This window comes from Polypterus senegalus, chromosome 12, assembly GCF_016835505.1.
Source record: "Polypterus senegalus isolate Bchr_013 chromosome 12, ASM1683550v1, whole genome shotgun sequence".
NCBI classification, from domain to species: domain Eukaryota; kingdom Metazoa; phylum Chordata; class Cladistia; order Polypteriformes; family Polypteridae; genus Polypterus; species Polypterus senegalus.
Window position 1 is genome coordinate 85,396,932 of NC_053165.1, and position 27,778 is coordinate 85,424,709.

General features: G+C 42.8%; 1 protein-coding gene across 1 annotated transcript in view; it reads left to right on the top strand.

The window, feature by feature from the left end:
- Nucleotides 1-27,778, top strand: part of abhd17c (abhydrolase domain containing 17C, depalmitoylase) — a 73,877-nt gene that overhangs the window by 19,772 nt on the left and 26,327 nt on the right. Inside the window, exon 2 of the mRNA XM_039772746.1 lies at nucleotides 22,641-22,820. Coding sequence (XP_039628680.1) covers nucleotides 22,641-22,820 — 180 coding nt within the window. The remainder of the gene's footprint in view (nucleotides 1-22,640; nucleotides 22,821-27,778) is intronic.

Here is a 27,778-nt window from a genome sequence, read left to right on the forward strand (position 1 = left end):
CTTCCGACACCAATCTCCCTTTTAAATTTAAGCGCACACAATTCCCACTCAGACTCGCCTTCTCCATGACTATCAACAAGTCCCAAGGAGAAACGTTTGCAAAGATTTGCGTTAATCTACAACAACCAGTCTTCAGCCACGGTCAGTTGTACGTGGCTTTTTCTAGGGTTAGATCTTTCGACTCGTTATCTGCCGTCTGCAGCAAAACGCCGATTCACAACTGCGTCTTTCAACAAGTATTTCTTTCTTCTTGATTTCTGAATTCCTTTCTCAACGTTCCTATTGTTACACGGCGGGCGTCGGCTAGTATATATTATTTTATTAATCGAATGAATTTCTGTAGCCTTATTGTTCAGTGACCATAAAAAAAAAAAAAAAATAAACTTTTGAAATGTGGTACAGTACTTCTTTTTGGCTCACTTATCTATGGAGATCGCAACATGGTTTGTTTTGTGGACGACTACAATTTCTTATAATGACAGAGACAGACTAAGCACAATTTTATTATTTTGTTTCCAAAGGCCGTGTGGATGAGTGTTTGTGTCCCTGAACTTCTTCCCTACATATATCACCACTGCTACTTTTTTCACATGATCATTTATGGGGAGCAGGGTGAAGGGGAGGGTTAGGGAAGTAGCACAGATTTCAGTAATTCAAGCAAAGGTGTTCTAATCTTTAAATGTGTGCGTGTTCTTAAACTGTGAGGCAATGAGGATTGTGGATTATTGTTCATGGTAGGCTGTGCGTTTCTATTTACGTTTTTATCAGTAGGAGCGTCACAAGATCAAATTCCATGCAATTGTTTTCCTCCAATGGCACTAACGCGTTCACTCTCCTAATAGACACTATTGATAGAACACGGTGTACCAGCCCTGAAAATCTTTTAGGCCATATGGAACACCAATGCCGTCTGTCTCATTTTTCTGCCCTCAATTGCATTGTCCCAGTTTTCTCAGTGAAGGAGACCATCACACCCTCCATGCTGGATATGCAAAGAATGCAGCAAAAAAAAAAAAAAAGTCAAGTCCCATGTACATTTATTTATTTACCTTTTGTGACAAAGCTGGTCTGTGTTCAAAAGCAATAAGTACTTAGACGCATAATGACAACCATTTTAGACCTTTGCCCTAAAACCATAATGATAACCATTCCGAGTGCCAGAACTGGAGAACGTCTCGAGTCCCCTGTTATTTTATGACTGCATAATTGTACAGAAGTTAAAAGTCCATGGCTTTATTGACAAGGTGGAATGTGCATATGTTGTAAAGTATGGCTCTTTGGACTTTCATCTGATATGCTTTATCGTGTTTCTGCATTGACATAACATATCCTCACTTCCTATCAGCCGCTTTATTTTGCTTTAGAAAAGATTGGCTTCCTATTATGATGATCATATTGCAGCATAGATCGTCTGGAATTTTATGGCAAAGTGGTGTGAGTACAAGAGACAAAAGATGGAGGAGGTCTGCGGGATCCTCCCTGTATACTATAGCAAATGAGCAGTCGCAAAGGACGGGAATGAAGGAAAAGGATAAGTAGCTGGGTTTTTATAGGCGGTGGGTAGGAAGAGGCGGGTCCAAGGAAGAAGCAGCGGAAGTGAGGTCATTAGGAGGGCGTGGTCTGGAGAGGGATGAAGAAGCTGGTTAGGGTTTAGTTCGTCTTGCCTTCTGGTGATCTGCAGGGGAACGTGAAAAGGCATTCGTGCGGTTTGTCAACCCCTGATTCGGCGTTTTACGCGCCCAGCTAAGCCCATCGACAGCCTCCCATGAGCACGTGTGACACCGTAGTCAAATTGTGAAAGAGCAGACAATAGAAATATTTTAGCTTTCTTTGTACTCTCTTCATATTCTGCCCTATAGTGGATTCACTGCCTATTCGGACCCCTTCACTTTCTGCACACTTTTATCGTGTTGTAGGTTTAAATTTAAATGAGCAAATGTGTCATTTGTGTCGATCTTCATCAAAGTCTCGAAATTGAATTTTTCGACGACAACAATACTTTCCCTACAAGAAAGTAAATCGAATTCAAGGAGGTCTAAAACGTGCTCCTAATGCAGTTTGACCACAAAAGTTGCATTTTTGGCTAACCAGGTTGTACTCTTAATCTTGTACAATTGACTGAGTTGAAATAACTGTCTTGCGTCGCAACTCAGAGAATTCGGGTAGCATATGGAATTTCAGAAATTCGGATCTAGCATCTTTCCAATAACACGTGAATGCAGAGTTATTCCTTACAGCTGAATTTTGTGCATTCTACGTCCAGACGACTGCTTATTGGTTCTCAACTCTTGCACACATGGAGCCCACCACTATTATTTAAACATGTTTGATTTTGCTGGAGTGAGTCGCAGTTTGGATGGGCTGAGTTGCTGGGGATTTCTAAATGCACAACTGGGAGTCACTGGAGCACCGGGTCTACCTCCCAGCTTATGGAGATTATTTAGCTTCATTGTATTTTCCATATGGTGGTCTCTCTCTCTCTCTCTCTCTCTCTCTCTCTCTCTCTCTCTCTCTCTCTCTCTGGCTGTCGGCTCTCACGTACACAGAGCCCACCACTATGACTTACACCTGATTGGTTTATGTCGAATCGAGTCACAGACTGGTTGGGCTGAGCTGCTGGGTATGTCTGGGTGCACAACTGGGGGTCACTGGAGCACCGTGTCTGCCTCCCAGCTCACGGAGTTTATTTAGCTTCATTGTATTTGTGGTGTGGGTTGGGTGTGGCATCGCGCTGTATCAGTGCAAGCTCCTAACCTCTGTCTTTCTCTCTCATTGGCTGTCGGCTCTCACGTACACAAAGCCCACCACTATGACTTACACCTGATTGGTTTATGTCAAATCAAGTCACAGACACGTGTTGCTGGTGATGTCTGGGTCCAAAACTGGGGGTCACTGGAGCACTGCGACTGCCTCCCATATCTCTGAGATTATGTAGCTTTATTCTGTGTATTGTACGTCTAGGTGAGCACTCACTGGCTGTAAGCCCTCGCATACGTGGAGCCCACCACTATGATTTAAACCTGTTTGATTCTGTGGGAGTGATTCGCAGATTGGTTGGGCTGAACTGCTGGGATTTCTAAATACACACCTGGGAGTCACAGGACTACCGGGTCTGCCTCCTAATTCATGGAGGTTATGGAGATTGGTGTATGCTCCCAACCTATGGGGTGACCACTCATTGGCTGTTTTGTCAAATATAGTCACAGACTGGTTGAGCTGAGTTGCCGGGGAGGTCCAGGTGCCCGCCCGTGGGGGTCACAGGGGCACCGTGACTGCCTCCCATCTCTCTGAGATTATGTAGCTTCATTCTGTGCATTGTACCTCTGGGTGAGCACTCGTTGGCTGTCAGCTCTCGCATACGTGGAGCCCACCACTATGATTTAAACCTGATTGATTGATTTTGTCGGGGTGAGTCAGTGAGAGGACTTGTCTGATTGATTCGCTTTGGGTGTTGGATAACACGACTCACTGCTGCTTGTGACTCATTAACATTATGTACAAGATGTCTGCTACTGTAAATAGCTGGCTGGAAAAAACACTTAACGGGACAGGGCCTTAACTGAACATCTTAACTCCTTTAGTAGGGAAAACCAGAATATCGCAGGGAAAAATAAACAGTGATGCATGCATACACAGGGAGAACATGCAAGTCCACATGTGACCATAACACGACTAATGATGGTGGCCAAACGCACTGTCCTCTGGAGATGTGTGAGGCAGCAGCTAAATCACAGCACCACCAACCTGTAATATGAAAAAATAACAAAAATGTGTCATTATTGTAACTTTTTTAATGAGTAGCTTTCTCACGATTTTTGTTACAGATTTGCTGTTGTTTTTATGTGAGCTTTTGCATCTCGATGTTTTCTCAAAGTTTTTCTGAGTAGCTCTGAGAATTTTACCTGTCAATCAAAGCAGGCTTGCTAGTCTTTTGCTGCTTGCAGCGATTTTTGTGCCTGCATTTATCAAGACTGGAATTAAAGAGAAAATTCTGCCTTTTTGACAGATGAGTTCGTTATGACACTTGCCGGGGCCAGTGTCAATTCCCCAAACTGTTTTCATATGTGTTGCTTAAATTTTTTAGTAATTTGTATTTCTCCCCAGAATGCTCATTTCTAAGGTAATGTAAAAAGGGCTGAATATCTCATTGATTTTTTCCCTTGTGATTAACAGAGTATCGAATGTCATCATTACATGTTCCAGGAAATGTTATTTAAATGTCTATGGTGTGTCAAAAAAAAAAAAAAAACTTTCTTACCCTGCAACAATCTCATATCTTGTACATCTGTATTCTGTCTTATAGTATTGGTCTTCAAGGCAGGAAATACAAATGTGACTGCCAGAATGCAGCCTGACAGGTTCATCACTGCCAGATAACAACTTGTCAATCTCAGAGGTCTTCCTTCCAAAAAAACTGTTGAGAGGTCAATGCCCTTTGGGGTGGGGGAATCTTGGATTTTTCCCTACTTGAGAGTTCACACCATAATAAAGGGATCTGTGTCTGTGTCTCTCTGTCATTTGTAGTAATAAAAAGCATTGCATTTGTCATTCCAACAGATGGCACATCACATACACAAACACTGCTTTTACAAATCGCATACCAAATGGCAAATAGCTTAAAGCAGTCCACAAACATATCAAACACATGTGTTACTGGCCAAACACGATTTTAGGACAAACTAGTTTAAACTAGGCCAAGCCAGTTTGTCTGAACTGTGATACAATGAATCGGTTTGGCCAGGGAAAGTGCAATTGCGGGCTGAACTAGTAAAACTAGGAAAAATCCGTTTCTCCTGGGAGCTCTACATTGATTTCAGGATAATCTAGTTCAGATTTGGTTCATCCTATCCATTTCAGCAAACTGGTTTGGCCTAGTCTAAACTATCCATCCATTATCCAACCCGCTATTTCCTAACTATAGGGTCATTTGGGGCTGCTGGAGCCAATCCCAGCCAACACAGGGCGCAAGGCAGGAAACAAACCCCAGGCAGGAGTCAAAATTATGTTAACATTTGAATGGCGGAAACAATTTATTCACAAAACATACATCCATATTCTTTCCTTCAGGTCATTAATATCTCAAACTTCTGTACATAAGCTCCTTCACCATACACCATAACCTGAAATCGCATGGTGTCAAATACGAGGAGTGTGGAGGCCGTGGCAATGATCCACCATGACCTATCCATCGACCTGGAAAGGTGTGGTTGAAATGCAATATTTTTTTTGGTTTTGCTATGAGGGTTGAGCATCTAGCTGTGATCTCTTTGCCAAAAATGTAAAAAGCTGGGAAGGTATACACACACACAATCACACACAAATACAGGGAAGAGTCCAAATTATATATTTTTATTTATTTATTTATTTACTAGCCGACGCCTGCCGTATTATGGCGGTGTAAGAATAGGAATTGAAAACAGTGAGAAAGGAATTCAGAAATCAAGAAGAAAGAAATATTTCTTGAAAGGCGCAGTTGTGATCAGGCGTTTTGCTGGAGATGACAGATAATGAATCAAAAGATCTAACCTTAGAAAAAGCCACGTACAACTGACCGTGGCTGAAGAATGGTTGATTTAGATTAACGCAAATCTTTGAAAATGTAATGCAAGGCAGGATGTTAGGGTCGTGTTTGAAGTAAATGACAATGGCAGCATGGAGAATCTCGGAAAGCGCTTGAATTTCAGCTTCACCACCCTAAACTCCAGATGTAGTATAGTACTCATGACTTGTTGTGATAACTCAACTTGCATGGGAAAGAACAACAGGAAGAACGTCTCCAAATCTGTCCCAGTGTGATGCAACGAAATCTACTGCCCAGTGTCGTAGTGAGAGTGCATTGCCTTCGTCAACCGTTTGTGTCAAGAGATAACCCACTGATAGGAACAGGCAGTTGCCGGGTCCCGGAATAGAGATGACGTTGTACAAAAACCTGTCGACAGAGAAGATACTGTCGTTCATTTTATAACAAAGGCTTAGGAAACAACCGTCGCAGTATGACGAAAATAGCAAGGAGCGAAACCAATGCCAATGGTCGAGAGAGTACCACCTTGTAGCAGGCTACGGAAAAGACTCCCAGGCGCACACATGGCCGAAGCGAAAGGTCACGCAGTCAGGCTAGATATAGGGTGGTGACGTGACACCAATGGGGTCATGAGGGAGGAGTGGGGAACGCGGTTGTCCGAAGGAGGAATAGGAATCGAGAAAAGCAGTGTGGGGGTGTATGGGAGGCCACAGGCAGCGTGGGGAAGGGTTTGGAAGAGGACGAATAGGAATCGAGAAATGCCGTGTGGGCTGCATGTGGGGGGGACCGGGTTTGAAGAGGAAGCAGGACAAACCAGAAGAGAAATATATATTGGGTTAATAAAGTAGCTATCTCTATCTATCTCTATGATATATATGTATATAATGTAATTTGTATTGAGAAGAATTTATATTGATAGCTTTCTTATCCGAGGGCCTCTTGATATACGATATTTTTGGTTTTGCTATCGGGGTGAGAATGTAGCTGCGATCTCTTTGCCAAAAATGTAAAAAGCTAGGAAGGTATGTCTGGCCAAGCGGAAGGTAGGCACACTCCCACGTCAAATGTTGGAACTGTATCTGATTGTGTCCCCCACGTGGGGAGAAACGCACATGTCTGCGGTATTTCTGGCAATGAGCAGCTACCCTCTAAAACAGTGGTTCCGAAGTAGGGGTTGCGACCCTCTGGAGGGTCGTGAGACATTGGTATGGGGGTTGCGAGATGATTTCCAAGAACTCAAGTACTTTTTTTTAACCTTTTTAGAAATTAATTAATTACATTTTTTAGAAATAACATTTGGTATGTTGGATGTACTGATGCTGTTTTGCACTACCTACTTGTGCGAAAAGACTTTTTCGGCACTTGCGTACATTAAAAATAAATACAGGTCACGACTGAACTTGGAGGATGATCTCCGAGTCGCGGTCTCCAAAATTAACCCAAGAATGGACTTGCTGTGCTCCAAGCATTGTGCCCACCCATCTCATTAGGTGAGGTGTTTTGTTGAAATTAAACGAATGAGTAAATAACAATTTTTTAAAAAGTTCTATGGTGGTTCGAGCGTTATGTTCTTTCTTTGTTGTCATGCTCTTGTTTGGATAGGATATTTTGTTGAAATTAAACAAATGAGTAAATTACTATTAAAAAAAAAAAAAATGATATGCTTGTTAGACCATTGTGTTCTTTCGTGTTGTCATGCTCATGTTTGGATAGGCCTATTGGCGCATGTGCACCGTTGCGCGCAACATTTGTATATTTTAACCTCTTTCGAGGATAGTGGGGGGTCACGAGTCACTGGCACGGTTATTTTGGGGGTCGTGAGCTGAAAAGTTTGGGAACCCCTGCTCTAAAACACACATAGCTGTAGCTCTGATCTCTCTCAGATGATAACATCCACTAAACAAACGGGTATCGCTAGCTAAGCAGAGGCAAGATAATGCACTCCAACACGTGGCGAGAGGTAGAGCGACTGGAATGGAGGCTGGCACGTGAGTGAGGAAGGCCCCTACCGCTTCCCCACTCTGACGTCATGCTTCCCCCTCCCCGCGGCCCAACTATAATACTTAGCGTGATGAGAGAAGTTGCTAAATCAACTGTGGAGTGTTTGAGCAAATTAGATAATAGAGAGATAATATTTAACATACTGTATGCATGTGTGTGTGTGTGTGTGTGTGTTATGTATATATAATTAGATAATGAGGTGAGAGGTTATCATTACGCTTTAAGAGCATTCGGTTATCCCATTGGGGAAATTCCTGTTTCTCATATTTCCCATGACACATTAATGCAGCATTAGCCTCAGCCTTTCTGTGACCTTGAATTGAACACATTGTTTCAGAAAATGGACGGATGAAATAATGTTTTGTGAAATCCACCTGCCATCACTCAGTTTGCGTTGTAGCTTTTATGATGAAATGGAATGCATTTGTAACGTTGGAGTTTTCGCATGTGTTGAAATGGTGTGGGCGAGTTGGTAGCTTAAGTTATCGGAGGGCATCATTTTGTACCTCAGCTCTGCATATGGTTTTGGGTAATAACTCCAGTCCTGGTAAGCCCATATGTCAAAAGGGCAATCTTTCTTTTTAAGTATAGTTTGCATTTACAGTAGATCATTCATCATTTAGTGGGCTGGGGCTTGACTCTGTGTGTGTTTTCTTTTTTTTCTGCCTTGTCCCCATTGCTGCTGCATTACTCTGGACTCGGACCCCCTTAAAATTGGATTAAACAAGCTAACTAAATGGAGGGATGTATCTAAACCATATCAATCAATAGCTTTTAGCAACTTGAAACATTTGTGGCTCTGAATCGCAGTGCTGTCCTCATTGTATTGATGTCAATGTTAAGTATGGGCTGTCCTTGTAAAAGTGGGCCTCGTAAGATCAATCACTTGCGCTTTGTTCAATTCTGTGACTTGGATATAATGGGGACTCGTTCCTTTTTTCATGCTTTTCTTGACATAGTACAAAACTTAGAAGATAAAATAGCAAGATCATTTCTTATTATGTTACTGATATGTCAAAAAAAAAAATCCTAGCCAGCATTTGTGAACTGAACTGGAACTGGCATATAAAGTTGTCATTTACAGTTGAGGCCAAAATTATCAGTCCCCCTGGAATCATGGAACATTTTCCTAAACTTCTTCCCAAAGTTTGCAACATTGATGAAACTTGATATAATCAAACACCCACCAGTGCTATTTACTAGCTTTTGATACATTTTGTAATATAAAATATATTTTTAGTCTTGCTTTATATCAAATATAGTAAAAAATGGGGTGGTCAAAAATATTCGCCCCATGTTAATGTTTGCTTTCCAAACACACCTACACTAATTAACCAATCAGCTTTGAAACCACACCTGTCCAATCAATTGGCTTCCTAACAACACTCAATCAGCATCAAAAGACTCCCAAGGCACAGGGCTCTTGAACACATGAGAGGGACTACTGTTACTGACCATGCCAAAGACAAAGGAAATCAGTCTGGAGCTCAGAAAGAAGATAGTAGAGGCTCATGATAAGGGGCAAGGCTACACTGCCATTTCCAAGCGATTCACAGTGTCTAGAACTGCTGTACGTTGCATCATTGCCAAGTACAAGGAGACAAATTCTGTTAGAAACAAACCTGGCCGTGGCCATAAGCGCAAGATTTCAAGAACTCTGGAGAGAAAAATAGTCCGAGATGTCCGCAAGGAACCCCGGACATCTGCCAAGATGATTGTTGCTGACCTGGCCTCTTCTGGAGTTGATGTTTCAAGGAACACAGTTGTGAGGGCTCTTCACCGTGGTGGGCTTCACGGCCATCGTCCCAGAAGAACCCCTTTACTCAAAGAGCGGCACATCACAGCCCGACTGAGGTTTGCCCGTGAACATTTGAAATGTAAAGATGATTTTTGGAAGTCTGTGCTTTGGTCTGATGAGACTAAACTGGAACTGTTTGGGCACATGGATGTTTGGCGAAGAAAGGGACAGGCCTTCAACCCTAGGAACACAGTTGCCACAGTTAAACATGGTGGTGGGAGCATCATGCTGTGTGGGGCTGTTTTGCAGCCTCAGGCACAGGGAGCCTTGTTCGGGTGCATGGCATCATGAAAAAAGAAAATTATGTTGACATTCTGAGGGAGAATATGCAGAAATCTGCTCGTAGTCTAGGCTTAGGTCGTCGCTGGGTCTTCCAACAAGACAATGACCCAAAGCACACATCAAAATTAGTTCAACAGTTTTTCAGGGATACCAAAACCAAGATCTTGGAGTGGCCCGCACAGAGCCCAGACCTCAATCCCATTGAGAATCTGTGGCGAGTGCTCAAAGTGAATGTCCATGCTCGGAAACCACGCAATTTGGACCAGCTAGAACAATTGGCAATGGAGGAATGGACCAAAATCCTTCAGGAGACCTGTGCTAATCTAGTAAAGACCTACTCTAATAGATTGTTGTCAGTTGTGGCTCAAAAAGGGTACGGTATTGACTGTTAATGGGCTTGAGGCTAATATTTTTGGATGTCTCATTTTTGCCCTTTCTTGTTTCCACTCAGTGTGTCAATAAAATATCCAAACTACAATTAGTGGACCTTGTTATTTTGGACACAGACACGCTTTAAAAAACAAACATTTGTTGTTAATGGTCATTTTCATATTGGAATCAGGAGTGTTGCCTAATTTCATAAGGGGGCCTAATAATTTTGGCCACAACTGTATGTGCTCGTGTCTCAAAGCTGTGTGTGATATCTGCCGGTTTCCCCATCAGTAACTGCTTACCGCCCATGGCCGTGGAAGGTCTTTTTTCTTTTTTTTTTGTGCTGTTGCCTCACGGACTCAGTGTCTTGTGTAGATGAGTGTGCCCGGTGACCGACTGCTGCCCCATCTGCGGTTTCTTGCTTTGTTCCTAATGCCATCAGGGTAGGCTCCACTCCCACCTTTTGACCCCGATTTGGATTGCGTGGCTTTAAGAATTCTATGTGTGCTAAAATTCCAGTAGGGTGGAATGGTGGGCCGTGTTTAGAAGCTCCGCTTTACAGTTGTGAGAGCTGTGGGTTATGTATGCTCCAATCCCCTGCCTGTGCTGAGGTTACGTTTTCCTCATTTTCAGATTTATTATACTCTTAGCAAGTCGGAGGCTGTCGAGTTGTGCGTCTGTATCAGCCAGTCTTCTAGTTTAAGATCCCCTGCCAGTTTTTGCCTGGCCTTGCCTTAATTTGTAGGATCGGACTCGTGTGCGAGAGCTGGGAACCAGTGAGCACTCGGCTGGAAGTACCAAGCATAGATAGCATTGTATTATTGACGTTTCTTACTAGATTGGTTTACTCTCACACTTTAGGATTAAACACACAGATCCTATTCACACAACTATGTATGAGGGATGCCTAACTGCCAGTCACTCTGTAGAAGTTTTGGATCCGTCCTAAAACGTTGACTTCGGTATTTCTATCAGCTTTCAGACCTCGGCACCGGTCCCACAATGGTTCAAAAGCAAGTTATGGATAACTCCAAAAGCCCCTCTTACTCCAGCCTCCCTAGTGTGCTGCGCCATGGTGGGTGCATTAAGCTCCGCTTCCCTCTTTGAAAAGCCGTGACGTCCTAATTGCATCGAAGCAACAGTTAATTATGAACTACCAGTCCCGTTGCAGCAGTATGTGGTGGTGGGGTGGGGGGTCTCCCATGAAGTTCTGACTGCGTCGAAGAGTGTGTTTTTTGTACTGTTGGAGGTTGAGAGCGCGAGCTGATTACAGTATGTTGCCGCACCCACCACATGGCTAACCACCCGGATTGAGATCCGAGGGCAGCCGTTCAATGGGTGGCGACACCTCAGCACCACACTGAACAGTGGGAGGTTTTTTTATATACGGTGGCTGGGGTGAAGTCTAAAAAAAACTTCCAAAACTCGAGGGAAGTGGCATTGTGTTCAGAAGAAAGCTGACGAGTACTTCCAATACTGAAAATCCTGGAATGTTGGTACCATACCATTTAAAAAAAAATGTTTTTTTTTTTTTTTATACTGGTACTTTGTATGCCATGCAACCCTACCCTACCTTGTAATATTCCACCCAGGATCCTGTTCACGTAAGTAAATATGAGTGATCGCCAGGGCTGTGGAGACGGAGTCGAGGAGTCGGAGACAATTTTGGGTACCTGGAGTCGGCAAAAAGTTAACCGACTCCGACTCCTACTAAATTTAAATGGGAATTAAAAAAGTAAGTTGAAATGTCCCAATTCACAAACAGTCCTAATGAACTACTTCTCTGCTGTAAGAATAAAGCCCAATGCATGCAGTGCATAATGTTACCACAAAACGAACATGTCAAGTAACCATGAAGCATGCTTTTCATTGACTGTATGCGTCACTATATGGGATGTAATGCACAGGTAAGGTGCGGCACCGCTTTCCATTGTGTCGTGTTCCACTGTTACAGGGAACTGTGCACCTAGCCTAAAGCCCCCCATACATTTACAGATGCACTGCCGATTTTTCGACCGTTCAACGAGTCATCACGCGTCAAACGCCTGAAAATCATCTGGTGTTCTCAGCTCCGCCGGCCCCCTTCGCTATGCGCCAGTGAAGGGGCGGCGAGCCGAGAACACAGATCTCCCTACCCGTCTCCAGCAGAGGCTCGTTCTGCTGATCAGCTGGCTGGTGAGTGACACAATGCACTAAACCTCCGGCTGGCTGACAGAGGAGACGGCCACTGCAGCAGACAGAGGCATCACATTACTTTGGATGGTGGCGGTGGTCGAGATTTTCGGCAAACTGGATCTGCCCGTCCATGTGGACACCCGCAATCTGCGGCCGCCAATCAATTGTGTTTGTCTTTAATCTGGCATTATAGTAGAGTGTTGGCTTCCTAGCCAGTAGTTCTGTGGAGAAATGACATGTATGTTGCCTTCCTTTCCTTCAATGGATGTAGAAAATACATTAGCATAGTATATACATACAGAGGAGTCGGAGTCGGGGAGTCGGAGTCGGAAGATTTAGAAACTGAGGAGTCGGAATCGGAGCATTTATCTACCGACTCTACAGCCCTGGTGATCGCAAACAATGGCTGTCACTCCTCAGTACTCCACATAGGGGACTCACGATCTCCGACATTGACAATGAATGGGTGTCTCCAGCCAGGGCTGATACACCTTTTGGTTACGTGCCCCCCATTTACAAACCAATGATGTCTTACTTGTACCCCCATTTGTTCTTCCTATTGAGGTATTCAAGGATGAGCAAATAGCAATCTCTCCCTATACCAGGTGCCCTACTATTTACTTTATTAGTTCACTCACACTGGATATAAACACAAAGTATAGAAAGGCATTGTGTGATTTATTAAGGCATAAAAATACCAATAGAAGAAAGTATAATCTTTATATATAAATGTCTACATGTGGAAGTGTGTGTGTCTGTCCGGCCCAGGAGTGAGAGGTGGAGTCTGTGTGGTATAGCGGGTCCACAGCTCGTTTAGCAAAGGCCATTTTAAATAAATAATCGCCGCTCTCGCGGCGGCTTAGCGAGGGGGCGTTGAGCCATAGCAAGCCACGGGTCGATCTGCGCTGTGGGCGTTTCTCACCGAGTGCACAGGTGAAGAACTGCCCACATCCGTGATTGCGCCCGTGGCTAATATGCTACAGCTGCTATGGCCCGTGGCATTATAAAAAGCGCGAGTCGGTTAGGAGGAAAAACAGAAGGGAGATCAAAAGAAAGTAAAGAGAAAGAGAAGGAAACGGAGGTTGGGAGTTGGAAGCAGGCGAGCAAATCGGTGCAGGAGGAAGCGGGCGAGTGCTCGCGGGCAGCTGAAGGCAGCCTAGGTGTTTGGCCAACACCCGGGAGAAGTGGCTGTGGTCGCCCCCGCAGAAGTTTGTTTTGCAGGACGGGTGTGACCGGGAAGGTGCAGGACTCTCCGCGGAAGGTAGCGGGAGTCGGGATTTGGGACGCAGTGTCCCTAACGTGAGAGCCTTGGCCGTTAAGGGATTCCCAAGTCCCTGTCTGGAGGAGCCGACCGGAGCCAAGGATCGGTATGGCAACTGGCAGCAGATGCAGGCAGAAACGTCAGCTGCAGAGAGAGAGCGTCTCCCTTGTTGCGGGGTCCGGATGGGTGAAGCAGGAGAGACGCTAGTTTTAAAAGAAGGCACCGGGTTTGTCAATTGTTTTTAAAGACTGCTTCCTGATCGTTTTAACCTCGTTGTTTTAAGAAGATTTTCTATTTATTGGTTTTAACCTCCACATTTCTTTTGTGGGATTATTTATTTATTGAAGAACTTTGAAGTGCTGCACTTTATTTATTTTGAACACCTGTTTTGTTGACTCTTTGAATAAAAGCGCTATGCACTTTTGTCAACCATCCCCTTGCTCAGTTGTTATTGCCTACACTGACTAGCTCACTCGGTAACATTATCGACGGTGTAGGGTTCAAATGCTTCCAAAAATCAAATGGGAGTGTGGAGCCCGAACCCGCATCGTCACAGTCTGGGTAAGGGCTCCACCTCTGAGGAGGCAGAAAACTTGCTTAGTGGCTAATAACACAAGCGAGGCGAGCACGTCGGCAAAAGGAAACCTCCGAAGGAAGAGTCACTCGCTTAGCGGCTAATACAGAAACGAGGCCGGCACTTCGGTAAAACGGTATTCCTTTTCTTTTCCTACCGCCACTAATAACACAAGCGAGGTGAGCACGTCGGCAAAAGGAAACCTCCGAAGAAAGACGCTTAGCGGCTAATACAGAAACGAGGCGAGTAAACATTAACATAATACAAAGTTATTGTATGTCTGTTATACCTGCATTGTTATCACTCTTTTTAATATTGTTTTTTATCAGTATGCTGCTGCTGGAGTATGTGAATTTCCCCTTGGGGATTAATAAAGCATCTATCTATCTATCGATCCAATTCCTTTCTTGTTATCTTGCCTACTATACCACTATCCATTCATCTATATTCTCTATCCAATAAGCTATCTCTATATATAATCTTCATTTGGATCTTGATCTTTGTTTGTCCGCGAATGAATTAGAAGAAGAAGCACTAGATGGCAGTAGAGAGACAGCTAAAACATAGGCATTGCATTTAGGGCTGTTCGATATAACGATATATATCGGATGACAATATGAAAACGTCTATCGCTGCACATTACACTATCGTTTGTTTCGTGGTGTCGCAAAATAAACTGTTTACGGCAATATTTTTTTCATTGTTTTGATGGCCACCACGTGGATGCAGACACACTAGCATGGCTGATGAAGACGAGGCAACACCAGGTAGCTCCACACAGAAGGACCTTGTTCCTAAACGAGGGGCTACCTCTGTAGTATGGAGATGGTTTGGATTTGAAGAGTCTGACACGGACCAGAAAACGGTACTGTGCAAATTATGCTGCAAACCGATCGCTACCACAGACTCCAACACGACAAACCTCTTCTACCACCTCCGCAAAAAGCACGTGAGCGAGCATGCAGAGAGTTTACAACTGAGAGGCAGGCCACGTAGGATATTACAGTTGTAAAGGTACTATTTAAACGAGCATGTTAAAAGCTTGGAAGATTAATTGCTACCAAAACAATTTGCTTAAGGCATCATTTTCCCTGCAGCGTTTGCTGTCAGCGTTAATCTTGTTAAAATTACGCTTACGCCACAACTGCATAACACGGAAATCTCCGTTAACGAGTTACCGCGGATCGCCCCGTGCTTGGGGCTGGACGGCATCAACACGTCAGCGCCGTCCAGTCCCACACACGGGGCGATCAGCTGTAACTCATTAACGGGGATTTGCCACACTACGATGTGCAAATTAACATTTTACTAGAATGTAGCCTAAAAATATTATATTTAATATTATATATTTAATATATTTTTGTCGTAAGCCTTATTGCTGCTACAGTTTGAAGTACAATGTTTACATTTGGTTTTGACAGTTAATGTTAGACTTGTATTTATTTTGTTTAAAGGGTTTATTGGCCTTATATAGTTTAGCTGTTAGTGCTTTGATCCTTTTATATTTAATATATGTTGTGAGAGTTATTACTGCTACAGTTCACATTTTGTTTATGTCAGGCATTTTATATAGCAGTATTTTATATTGGGCCTTTAGTAATTTGTTTTTGAAAAGTGTTTTATATTTGATACATTAACATTTTATGTTTACATTCTAAGTCAAACATTTGCTCAAATGTTCTAAATAAAAGAACAGAAATAATTACAAGTTGAGTACTTCTCATTTTTGATTTTTTTTAATTTAAATGAAAAAAAAGAAGTGGTGATTATATAAACTATTCACTGAATACAAAGAAAATGTACTATATCGTGATATCGGGATATGAAATGAAATATCGGGATATAAGATTTTGGTCATATCGCACAGCCCTAATTGCATTAAGAATCTCTTCCAGGCTTATACTACTGAAGACTGTAGTACGCCAGTCACACCTCAAAACACAGACATTCAAACTAAACAAATTGTTGTGCTTTAAATTAACTAATCTCTATATATAATCTTCATTTGGATCTTTATCGTTGTTTGTCCGCGAATTCATGTTCAACCGACACGGTATCCTTCAATAAGGGCGCGCACAAAAAGGCGAGCTTCAAAAGGGCGACCTCAATTGGGCGCATCGAATAAAGGGAAACGCAACAAAATTATTACACAAAATTTATTGCCCAAAGGCAATGATTGAACATATAAAAAGGCGAAAGCAAGAATATCGAAACATCCAATTAATTAATGCATGAACTTCTAAGCGAGACAAACATTTTCCAATCCTATATTCAGTGCATTTCCAGATGTTTCCCGTTGATAGTTTTCTCCTTTCTGAATGTGTAGCCTTCGAACAGCGCAGTTCACGACTGACAGCCGCGTTTAAACAGAGAGCCCTTCACAGACAACTTTAACACGCGCAACGTAGTTGGGCGCACATGGCTAGTTACATTATATAGTGCCTTTCACTTTCTATCCATCGATCGATCATAAAAATGAATAGAAATCGAGGGTCATTGTGGCCTCACTAGTCTGTTACATAGTCTAAACACATCTGGAGTGCTATGTGCGGTTCTGGTCAACACACGATTGAAAGACAGAGCAGCACTTGAAGCTGTGCAGAGGAGGAGAGCAACCAGGTGCATCTTAAGATTTAAGGACATGTCGTACCGTGACTGTTTAGTGTTGACTGCGTGGGGACCTTCATCCAGGTCTTCAAAACCCTCAAAGACATTGATAAAGGAGATCCAGCAGAATTTCTTCAACTTAACCAGTGGAGGTGAAGAGGAAGTGCGCTTAGGACTGAAGCTGGGAGGCACTTCTTTACGTAAAGAGTTGTGGGAATCAGAAACGAACTACCGAGTCTTGGAGTTGAAGCAAAAACCGCGAGAACCTTCAAGAAGAATCTGGATTAGATTTTGGCCCCTTGTGAGCTAAACAAACGAACGACGAATGGTCTGAACGGCCTCTTCTCGCTTGTCTAGTTTCTTAAGTAGATGCTCGTCGGCTTTATCAATAGTAACATTTCAGAGATGAAGAATAGCTGAACATTTTACCTCTTTGCGTGGAGTGAACCGAAGTACAAGGTGATTCAAAAGCATTCACCCGATTTTCAAAAGTGCCATATTTTTACAACTGTGAGGCTCCTAGGAACCAATCACATACCAATTGAAAGGGGGGGGGGGTCATATAGTTTCTGACTGTCAACACTCCCAACAACACAGGATGATCTCCAAAATCCCACCGAAAAAGCCGCGAGTACAGTGACACCCGACATAGTCAGATTCATCCTGTACTCGATTGAGCATCGCGTTGATGTTGTCCGTACAGCTGCATGAGGGTCATTTTGAGCAATTGTGAAATTACGTAATAAACTTTATACTCGTTTTACCATTTACTTCATTGTTCTGTAATGATTTACAAGTGAAATAAATTATCTTCAATTCGGATGAATCTTTTTGAATCATCCTGTATGTGTACGCAGACGTTGTGTTGTGTTGAGGCTCCACCATCACCGCTGCACTCCTCAGTTTTACAAAACAAATGGACACAACTAATGATATGAGCTACAGCAAAAAATATGGATTAAAATATACATTTTTGGATGTCTGACTCCTTTATTTTAAACAAATGAAACTGTCACTGAATGGCTTAGACTAGAAAAGCATTTCTGTTTCACTGCCCTCTCTGTTGGTGGTTCTGAAGAATGTTTGGATACAATGGTGTCCAATTTCTTTTAGAGTTCACAGAATCGGAAAATTGCAAACAGTCAATATAAATTGAAAGACCTCCTTCCAGTTATTTAAATCAATAAGCCTTAAAGGAAGAAACTGTTTCAAAGTAATAATAAAAGATCAAATAAACATCTAAAGATGTCATTCCAAAGCTGTAAACACAAAACAGTGGCCCAAACCAGCACAAAAGAAACCGAAGAAAAAGAAAATTAAAAACAAAATTGCAAGACGCATATTGGAAAAAGATGTTGCAGTAGGCAGATTCGTCTAAGAAGTGATCACAGCAAATCATTTTAACGGTTTTTATAAAAATAAATAATACTTTAGTGAGAAACAGGCTGAGACTGAGAACAGTTGGAAAAGCTGAACTCTGCCCAGCTCTACGATTTTTACTGTCAAATGCACAGGATGGGCACAAACTGGACTGGCATCACGATGCGTTAATTCAATATGAATCTATACTAATAAAAGGCAAAGCCATTACTGACTGACTGACTCACTCACTCATCACTAATTCTCCAACTTCCCGTGTAGGTTGAAGGCTGAAATTTGGCAGGCTCATTCCGTACAGCTTACTTACAAAAGTTAAGCAGGTTTCATTTCGAAATTCTACACGTAACGGTCATAACTGGAACCTACTTACGTACATATATACGGCCATAGCCTGCAGTTCGGTCGCCGTGTGAGGCGGAGTTGCGTCCCTCATCGTCACGCCTCCCATGTAATTGAGTGCCTGCCCATATAAGGCCGTCCGTCGGCAGCAATCCAATAGACAAGCTGCTGCTAAATATTCACGGGTGAAGGACTCTGCTTATGCAAACAAAGATGAGATGGTCAGGGATAGACTAGTGTTTGGCACAAACTCCGCGAAAGTGCGAGAGAAACTTTTAAGTGCCGGGTCTGAGCGAACATTAAATAAAGCCGTGGACATCGCAAGATCGCACAAGATAGCACAAGCACAGCTGAGAACCTTCGATGCATGTACTCTGAGCGGCTCACGTGAACTGACTGTGAACGCAGTACGCAGAGAACAAGCAAGAGCTCCAAAGAGCGCTGGGCAAAAAAACACATTACACAATTGAGAAGGCAGCAACAGAATATGAAGCGAGTGACGCATACAAGCATACGAGCATGGTGGAAAAAGTCAATGTCCAGCTAAAGGAAGACAGTGTGAAAAATGTGGTAAATTGAACCACTTCGCTAAAGTTTGCAGGACTGGGAAAGGTAAACCCGTGCATGCAGTGTGTGATGTCTCAGATAAAGAGGAAGACGAGCTGTTTATTGATGCAGTAAGAAAGGAACAACCCTCTGAATCTGAACAAGCCTTTGTAGACACATCAATAGGAAAGCAAGGTGTAAAGCTTAAGTTTAAATTACGTTCATTGACACGCTGACGCTCAATATTCGCAGGCAAATCCACAACTTCATACCGGGAATGCCTGTTAAACATCTTAGATTCACGAGTACCGATTTGGGTAGTGAACACTTTCGATGAATGAAACCTGTTATCTTTACAACGGTTGACAACGAAGATGAGATGGTCAGGGATATTACGTTATTTTTGTAAATGTTTCCTTTTCTTTTTCATAACTTCTTTAACACACTACTTCTCCACTGCGAAGTGCGGGTATTTTGCTAGTGGAAAATCTGTGAGTGATAAGAAAATGAGAACAATCCTGACGAGGAGGATAGCCCAACTTTTCTTGCCAATCCCTATTCACCTCTGTTTTTGAGAATGTCAAGTGAAGATTTGCCAGTCCTTAAAGTACTGCTTTAACCCCAAGTGTGACTCGGACTTGAAATTCTGTTCAATTACGATTAACCACGAATTGTAATCGGGTGACGTTTAATGATCAGCTTTACGTTTTTAAGCCAGGGACCAGTATTCTGCTTCCATTTAAAATAACATCATGCTACAATAAACCATGAGTATTTCTTTATGTTTTGCTGTGCTACGGTATTTTGTCAATATTCATGAGTGGGACGGAATCTCCAACTAAAAACACAATGGCAAACGAAAAGCCATAAAGGCAGTTTTAGGTGGAACTGAAATTGTACCATTGCTCGAATTGAGCGATAACAATGACAATATGAATTGATCATCAGACATGGCCATGGAAGGTGAAACTGATGCATGATACAGCACTATATGACCAAACCACCATGATATGTCCGGTGAATTTGGTCATAGGGAGCGACAGTAGCTGCGTGACAAAAACAAAATTATTCCAGTCAAGTGGAAGGAGGAGCAAGACAGTAACCCCCCTAAGCACTGTTCACAATGTGGCAAACATCAGTGTTCGTGTCGGGGGAAACGTGGAAGTCGCTAAGTCCTGCGTCATGGTAGCCTACAATAACACAAAGAGTTTGTCGATCGTGTGGATCAGACACTGTCAATATTAAAGCAACATAAATGATAACAGAAATGCGAAAAGAAACACGCTACTACTGTCCTGATTGCAACTTTGGGCCGTACACTGGTGAATGTGTCTGTTTCATTTCAACAGGTGGCACTCCCTTTGCCCAAAGAAATCTCGGTTGCAAAGCATTGTTCAACAATGGCGCAGTCCCACAGCGGAACATCCATGTGTGTTTGACCTTGGCTTCAAGTAGACTTGACAGCTGTGTGCGTTCGAACTACCCATAAGCCATCGTGAACGTGTTTTATTGGGCTTCAACTACAATTAACGGCAGTGCCCTGTGCTGTATATGTGTTTTAACTACCCATAAGCCATCGTGAATGTGTTGTTTTGGGCTTCGGCTAGAATTAATGACAGAGTGCTGCACTGTGTATGTGTTGGAACTACCCATAAGCCATTGTGAACATGAATTGGGCTTCAGCAAGAATTAAGAGCAGAGTGCTCTGCTTTCTGTTTTTGAACTACCCATAAGTCATTGTGACTATGTATTGGCCTTCATCTAGAATTAATGGCAGAGCATTGAGCAGTGTATGTGTTGCAACTACCCATAGGCCATTGTGAATATGTTGTTTTGGGCTTCAACTAGAATAAATGTCAGAGCGCTGCACTGTGTATGTGTTCGAACTACCCATGAGCCATCCTACATATGTTGTATTTGGCTTCAGGTGGAATTAAAAGGCAAAGTATTGTGCTGTGTGTGTTGGAACTACCCATAAGTCATTGTGAATGTGTATTGGGCATCATCTTCATTTAAAGAGTACTACACTGTGTATGTGTTGGAAATACCCATAAGTCTTTGTGAGTATGTATTGGCCTTCAGCTAGAATTAAAGGCCGAGCATTGCCCAGTGTATGTGTTGCAACTACCCATAAGCCATTGTGAATGTGTTGTATTGAGCTTCAACTAGAAGTAAGAGCAGAGTGCTCTGCTTTGTGTGTTGGAACTACCCATAAGCCACCGTGACTGTGCATTGGGCATCAACTTCAATTAAAGACAGAGTACTACACTGTATGTGTTGGAAATACCCATAAGTCTTTGTGAGTATGTATTGGGCATCAGCTTCAATTAATGACAAAGCGCTGCTCTGTGCATGTGTTTGAACTACCCATAAGCCATTGTGAACATGTATTGGGCTTCAACAAGAATTAAAAGCAGAGTGCTCTGCTTTCTGTGTTGGAACTACCCATAAGTCATTGTCACTATGTATTGGCCTTCATCTTGAATTAATGGCCGAGCATTGTGCAGTGTATGTGTTGCAACTACCCATAAGCCATTGTGAACATGTCTTGGTCTTAACGACAGAGCGCTGCGTTGTGTATGTGTTTTGAACTACCCATGAGCCATCCTACATACTTTGTATTGACTTCAGTTGGAATTAAAGGCAGAGCTTTGTGCTGTGTGTGTTGGAACTACCCATAAGTCATTGTGACTATGTATTGGCCTTCAGCTGGCAGAGCATTGCGCAGTGTATGTGTTACAACATCTTCACAATGGCTTATCTATCCATTGTGGTTACTGCGTAATTTCAAATTGCCTTTACTTTTTGATTTACTCTCTTAAGTTGATACGCTAATCGACTTAACGCATGAGTTGTACGGTAACATGATGTGTGAGAAGATGGAGAATTTCAAGTTTGAGGGTTTTTCTCCAAGGTGTACCTAAGCTTATGGCCTCAAGTTTGTGCTCTGCTGGTTCCAGTAGAGTTCATTTTAAAAACAAACCTGCGGATGGAGTGTTGCCTTCATGTAACTCCTGACTCTCTAAATTAAGCCTGTGTATGAAACACTTAACTTGTGTTCCGAGCCCACTTTCACGTACATGGATGTCTGTGTTTTGCACCTACAACTTTCACCTTCACTTCCTTATACAGCTGGTAAATAAAGGGTTCTTCCTCCGTGCGCTCAGTTTGTCAGGGTGTAGCTCTAGTTTTGAAATTCCTTGCTTTGGATGAAAGGCATTTTTCACTTATCTTTGTGGTTCCTTTTTGCTCATACGGTAATGTCATACGAAATGCGATTCAAGGCCACGTTTTGTATTGTTTTGGACTGCGAAATTCGATACAACAAAATTTTGTCTCATGCCCTAATAATAATTCTTTGTCCGTCATTCTTCTCTTTGGCTACTTTTCCTTTCCGCCTTACTTGAATTACTTTGTTACCCTCTCTTAAAAACGTGTATGGCATGAAGCAGGCCATTCATGCGTTGAATTCATCATCTGTGCATAAATATCTAATGACATTTTCAAAACGAGTCACGTTAATTATGCAGCAAATACTTTCATGTTTCTTATTAGCTTGCACTTGATGTGGATTCTCTTGTCCACTCACTACTTTTTTAGGGGGCAGCCTGCAACCATATGGCACATTTTTCAGAGCCATTTCATGTAAATAAATTACTCCATTGGGCATTAAGTATTTCTCTCCTAATATGGGCTGTCTGAAGGTTTCTTGTTTTTAACATTTTATGTTTTGTTCAAGTACTGTGTAATATTACGATATTAATTTCTTTTTTTTTTTTTATAGGTATAAGATCAGCCCTGAGAACATCATACTGTATGGACAAAGCATTGGCACCGTCCCAACGGTTGACCTTGCCGCCCGCTATGAATGTGCAGCTGTTATTCTTCATTCTCCTCTCATGTCGGGACTACGGGTGGCTTTCCCAGACACCAGGAAAACGTACTGTTTTGATGCCTTTCCAAGGTGGGTGCAAATGGCAGCTATATTATTTCACACGGCTCTTGTTTTGCTCCCGCTCCTCCATATCTGAATGGCAGAAAAGCCACAAATTGCGATCCTTGACTCGGCCATAGCTGTGGTTAAAGCTACGGATAGAACAGAAGGGATTATAGCTGCGTCAGTCGCTGGACTTTTCCCATCAGGAAAATGATAAATCATATTTATATTAAAAGTGCCTGAATTTTTATGTACATACGGTGCCCACCCTAATTTTGGGGGGCACATTTTTCCTTGATTATCCCCCATATGCGCCACAGTTTAAATTTACAAATCAAACAGTTCAGACGTGGTTGACGTATTTATTGTCAACTTTCATACATTTCAGTCACACACCACTTTTTCTACATAATCTCCACCATAATGTTTGGGACACAACAATATGCAGGTCTATTAAAGTCGTCCTATTTAATTCTTTGTTGCATATCCCAGCATGCAATGGCTGCTTGAAGTCTGCGATTCATAAGACCTCACTCTGGTGATGTTCTGCCAGGCCTCTAAATGCAGCCAGTCTTCAGTTCGTCTCCTTAAGTTTTCTCGTCAGCATATGGAAGGTCCTCTCAATTGGATTTAAATCCGATGACTGGCTTGGCTATTCCGGAATTTTCCATTTTTTTTTTTTAACTTTGACAAACTCCTCTTTGGCCTCTGCAGCAGGTTTGGATCATTATCTTGTAAGATGAAGTGCCATCCAGTGAGTCTGGAGGCATTTACTGGAACTCGAGCAGATCAGAGGTTTCTATCCACTTCGGAGTTCTTTGTAGGATTTGACGTCAGCAGTTCCATCATCAGTGAAAGGGATGTGTGGCAGCCATACATGCCCAAGCCAGAACACCCCCAGCACCATGTTTAACAGATGAGGTGGTCTGCTTTTCATCTTAGGTAGTTCCTTCTCGTCTCCACACTTTGCCTTCACTCTGATGAGGTTCATTTTTGTCTCGTCTGTCCACAAGACCTTTTCCAAGAATTCTGCAGGCTCTTTTCACAAACTGTAAGCTGGCCGACCTGTTTTTGTGTTGTTTGCATCTTGCAGTGTGGCCTCTGTGTTTCTGTTCTTGACGACTTCTGCTGATAGCCGTCTCTGACACTTCCACATCGGCCCGCTGAAGACCGTTTCTGATCTGTCAGACAGGCGTTGGGTGCTTTGTCGTGACCACAGTGAGGATTCTTCTGTCATCAGGAGTGGAGGTCTTCCTTGGCCTACCAGCCCCTTTGTGATTACTGAGCCCGCCAGTGCGTTCTTTCTTCTTCATGATATTCCAGTCAGTTGATTAAGGTCACCCTAAGGTTTTGTCTCCAGTGTTTTTCTTCTTGTTTTTTCAGCCTCATGATGGCTTCTTTGACTTTCATGGGCACAGCTCTTGTCTTCGTGTTGAACAATCGCAGCTACAGACTCTAGCCGAGGTATCTTATAAAGCCATGAAACCCACCCGAGGAATCCCAAACGCCAGTAACGCCAATTGTCCCAAACATTATGGTGCCCTGAAATGGGGGGAGACCACGTAGAGAAAGTGCTATGAGACCAAAATTGTATGCAAATGACAAGCTACTTAAAAGAAAAAGTCTACTTTATCATATCGGAATTGTTTGAGCTTAGGTAGGTGAAATGTAGCATAAGTACCGCATAAACTTGTGTGTAAGTCGGGTCTTGAAACCTGAAAAATCGATCATAAAATCGGACCCCGACTTATACACCCGTTCAAAATGAGATACTTCATTTTATTTATTTATTTTCTTACATCTTCTTGCCTCCTCTAATCTCGCATCAGTTTCTCAGACACATTGAATTTTGTTGCAGCAGCGCAGTTACCAATTTCTTTCGCCACTTCAACGACTTTTAATTTAAAACCAGCTTCGTATTTTCTTCTGATCGAATGCTTCATCGTAGATAAGGGATGCTCTTATGATAAAGGTGTATGAAGGTGTGAGATACAAAAAACACAAAACGGTGCAAACGTCACTTCGGAATAGTTTGGGTATTACCGGGTGGTCACGTAGGCACAATATGTAGAAATAAAAAGGCAGTGTCCTCCGTGGTTACTCTCTGATGGGCGTTGGCATATCATAATCTCTTGGATCAATAGCTTGAATTTTCCACATTTGACTTATTTGACCGACATTATAAAATACCGGAAATTGAACAGTAAAATCAAGCCCGACTTATCTGGGGGAGAACTTAAACGTGAGTATATACGTTAAATGTAAAGTATTACATGGAGGAAGTAGAAATGTTTGATTTGAGTTTGCAATATGAAGTGCGCACCTTTCGAGAAGGCCGTAGGAGTCCTAGTGGACTTGCCTATGTGCACAGAAGCTGTCAAGAAAGGTAAGAAGGTTAGGAAGTACAAGTCTCGTATGTGTATAGTTACAAGTCAAAGGACACTTTGATTAAGCTTTGTGACGTTTTAGTTAGGCCTCACCTGGAGTACAGTGATGTGCTGCATGACATCAGTTCATCTGACTGCATATATGTAGGGTCTGTGGTCCCATGAGCTTATAGTAGAGTTCATAAATCCTGATTGGAGAACACGACATAGTGGACGTAACCAAATCCCTTGAAATGAAAGTCTGAAATGTTCACTGTTGATCTCATTGGAATTGTTTGATATGTAATGTTACACTGTAGTGCAGAGGGGTAAATCAAGGAAAAAGGATGTTTTATGGAGGGCATATTATATTCAGTGATCCCTCCTTGATTGCAGTGGTTGCGTTCCGGAGCCCTACACGAAGTAAAAACCGTACGTTTATATTGTTATTTTTAAATTGTCATGCCTGGGTCACAGATTTGCACAGAAACACAGGAGGTTGTAGAGACAGGAACTGTAAAACACTGCAAACAAACATTTGTCTCTTTTTAAACTGTTCCGTCTCACAATTTAAAGAATGCAAACATATCTTCCTCTTCAAAGGGGTGCGCATCAGAGGCAGAGAATGTCAGAGAGAGAGAGAAAAGCAAACAATCACAAATCAATAGGTGCAGTTCGGGCTTTTAAGTTTGCGAAGCACCACGCGACAAAGCAGCCGCAAGTAAGGAAGCAATGTGAAGGTAGTCTTTCAACATTTTTTAGAGGAGCGTCCGTATCCTCTAGGCCAGTGTGTGAGCAGCCCCTCTGCTCACACACCTCTGTCAGGAGCAGAGAATGTCAGAGAGAGAGAGACAGAGAAAAGCAAACAATCAAAAATTAATACGTGCTGTTTGGGCTTTCAAGTATGTAAAGCACTGCAAGTGAAGCATATCGTATATCATTGAGGAGTTTTATTTAATACATAATACATGCTCTGATTGGGTAGCTTCTCAGCCATCTGCCAATAGCGTCCCTTATATGAAATCAACTGGACAAACCAGCTGAGGAAGCATGTACCATAACTTTAAAGACCCGTTGTCTGCAGAAATCCGCGAACCAGCCAAAAATCCGTGATATATACAGTGGAACCTCAGGGCACGAACGTCTCTGACCACGTGCAAATCGGGTTACGACTAAAAAGTTTGCCAAACTTTTGCATCTGTTCACGACCACACACTCGGGTGACAACCAAGCCAGTTTCCCTTACGGTTCGTACGCGCCGATGATTTCTGCATGTGTTCAGTCTCTCCCTGTACTGTACATTGTTCTCGGTGCAGAGGGACTCTCCACCCAGCTTCCTCCTGTGGTATAGCGGGTCCACAGCTCCCGTCAAAAAGGCCGGTTTTAATAAATAATCAGCACACTCGCGGCTTAGCGAGTCGGCGTGGTGGTTTGTGGCCGAAGCGGTTCCAGAGGAGTTCATGATGTGGGCGTTTCTCACCAAAGTGCACAGGTGACAAGCGGTCCGCATCCGTAATTGTTCCCAGGAGCTGCTGATTGACACGACTACCACATCCTCTTCATAAATAGAAGTGCGAGTCGAAAGGGAAAAAGAAGAGAACAGGAAAGAACGGGAGGTTGCAGGAGAAGGCAGGAAGCAGGGAGAGAGAGAATCTTGAGCAGCTGAGCAGGAAGCCTGGGTGTTTGTCTCAATGTTTTTACATTTGGTTTACTATTACACTGTGCATTCGATGGTATCATTAACTATTTTTGTGCTTAAAAATCTTTAAACAAAATATATTTACATAGTTTCTACGGTCTGGAACGGCATAATTGTATTTACATACAATCCTATGGGGGAAATTACTTCCGGTCACAACCAAATCGGGTTACAACCACAGTTTTGGAACGAATTAGGTTCCACTCTATTTAGATATGCTTACATATAAAATCCGCAATGGAGTGAAGCCGCGAACATCGAAGCGCGATATAGCGAGGGGTCACTGTATCTCTCTATTATAATAAAAAAAATCTTGGGTTGGGACGTGATCTTCTTGGAAGACACTGTTTCCTCCCGCGAGACAAGGCAGTGAGACAAAAGGACAGCTGCTGTACAGGCTTTTAAATGATTGACGCTCAGCAGGAGCAGCAAGCCAGCAGCTGATCCGTCCACATCCCCTTAACGTGCGTTCAACCCCCCTTCACAACAAGCGCGGCAGAAACAGGGTAGCATGCCTGGGGGGGGGCGTTTTGGCAAGCGAAGCAAGCAGGGGGCAAGAAGAAATTTAGAGTTCTATATGCAGGTTTCCCCAAAGCACTACCCAGAATTCAGTTATTTCAGTTGAGGATTATTGTATGGGCTGCGCATGACAGCAGCAGTTTTTAATTATGGAATCAGGTGATAGAGCAAAGTCGGGGAAAGCGAGTTAAAGCCAGAATCGGGTGAGCAAGAAGCTAATAAACTAATCCCAGAATGTAAGACACAAACCCAGAAATCGTAGTGAATAATGGGAGTGAGACGAGCAAAGCCAGAGTAATGCACGTATCTGGCCTAAAAACAAGAGGGGTAAATTGGTGTCCAGGACAGAAAAAATTTCAAAAAACTAAATTGTATTTCAAATGAACAAACTAAAGAAAACT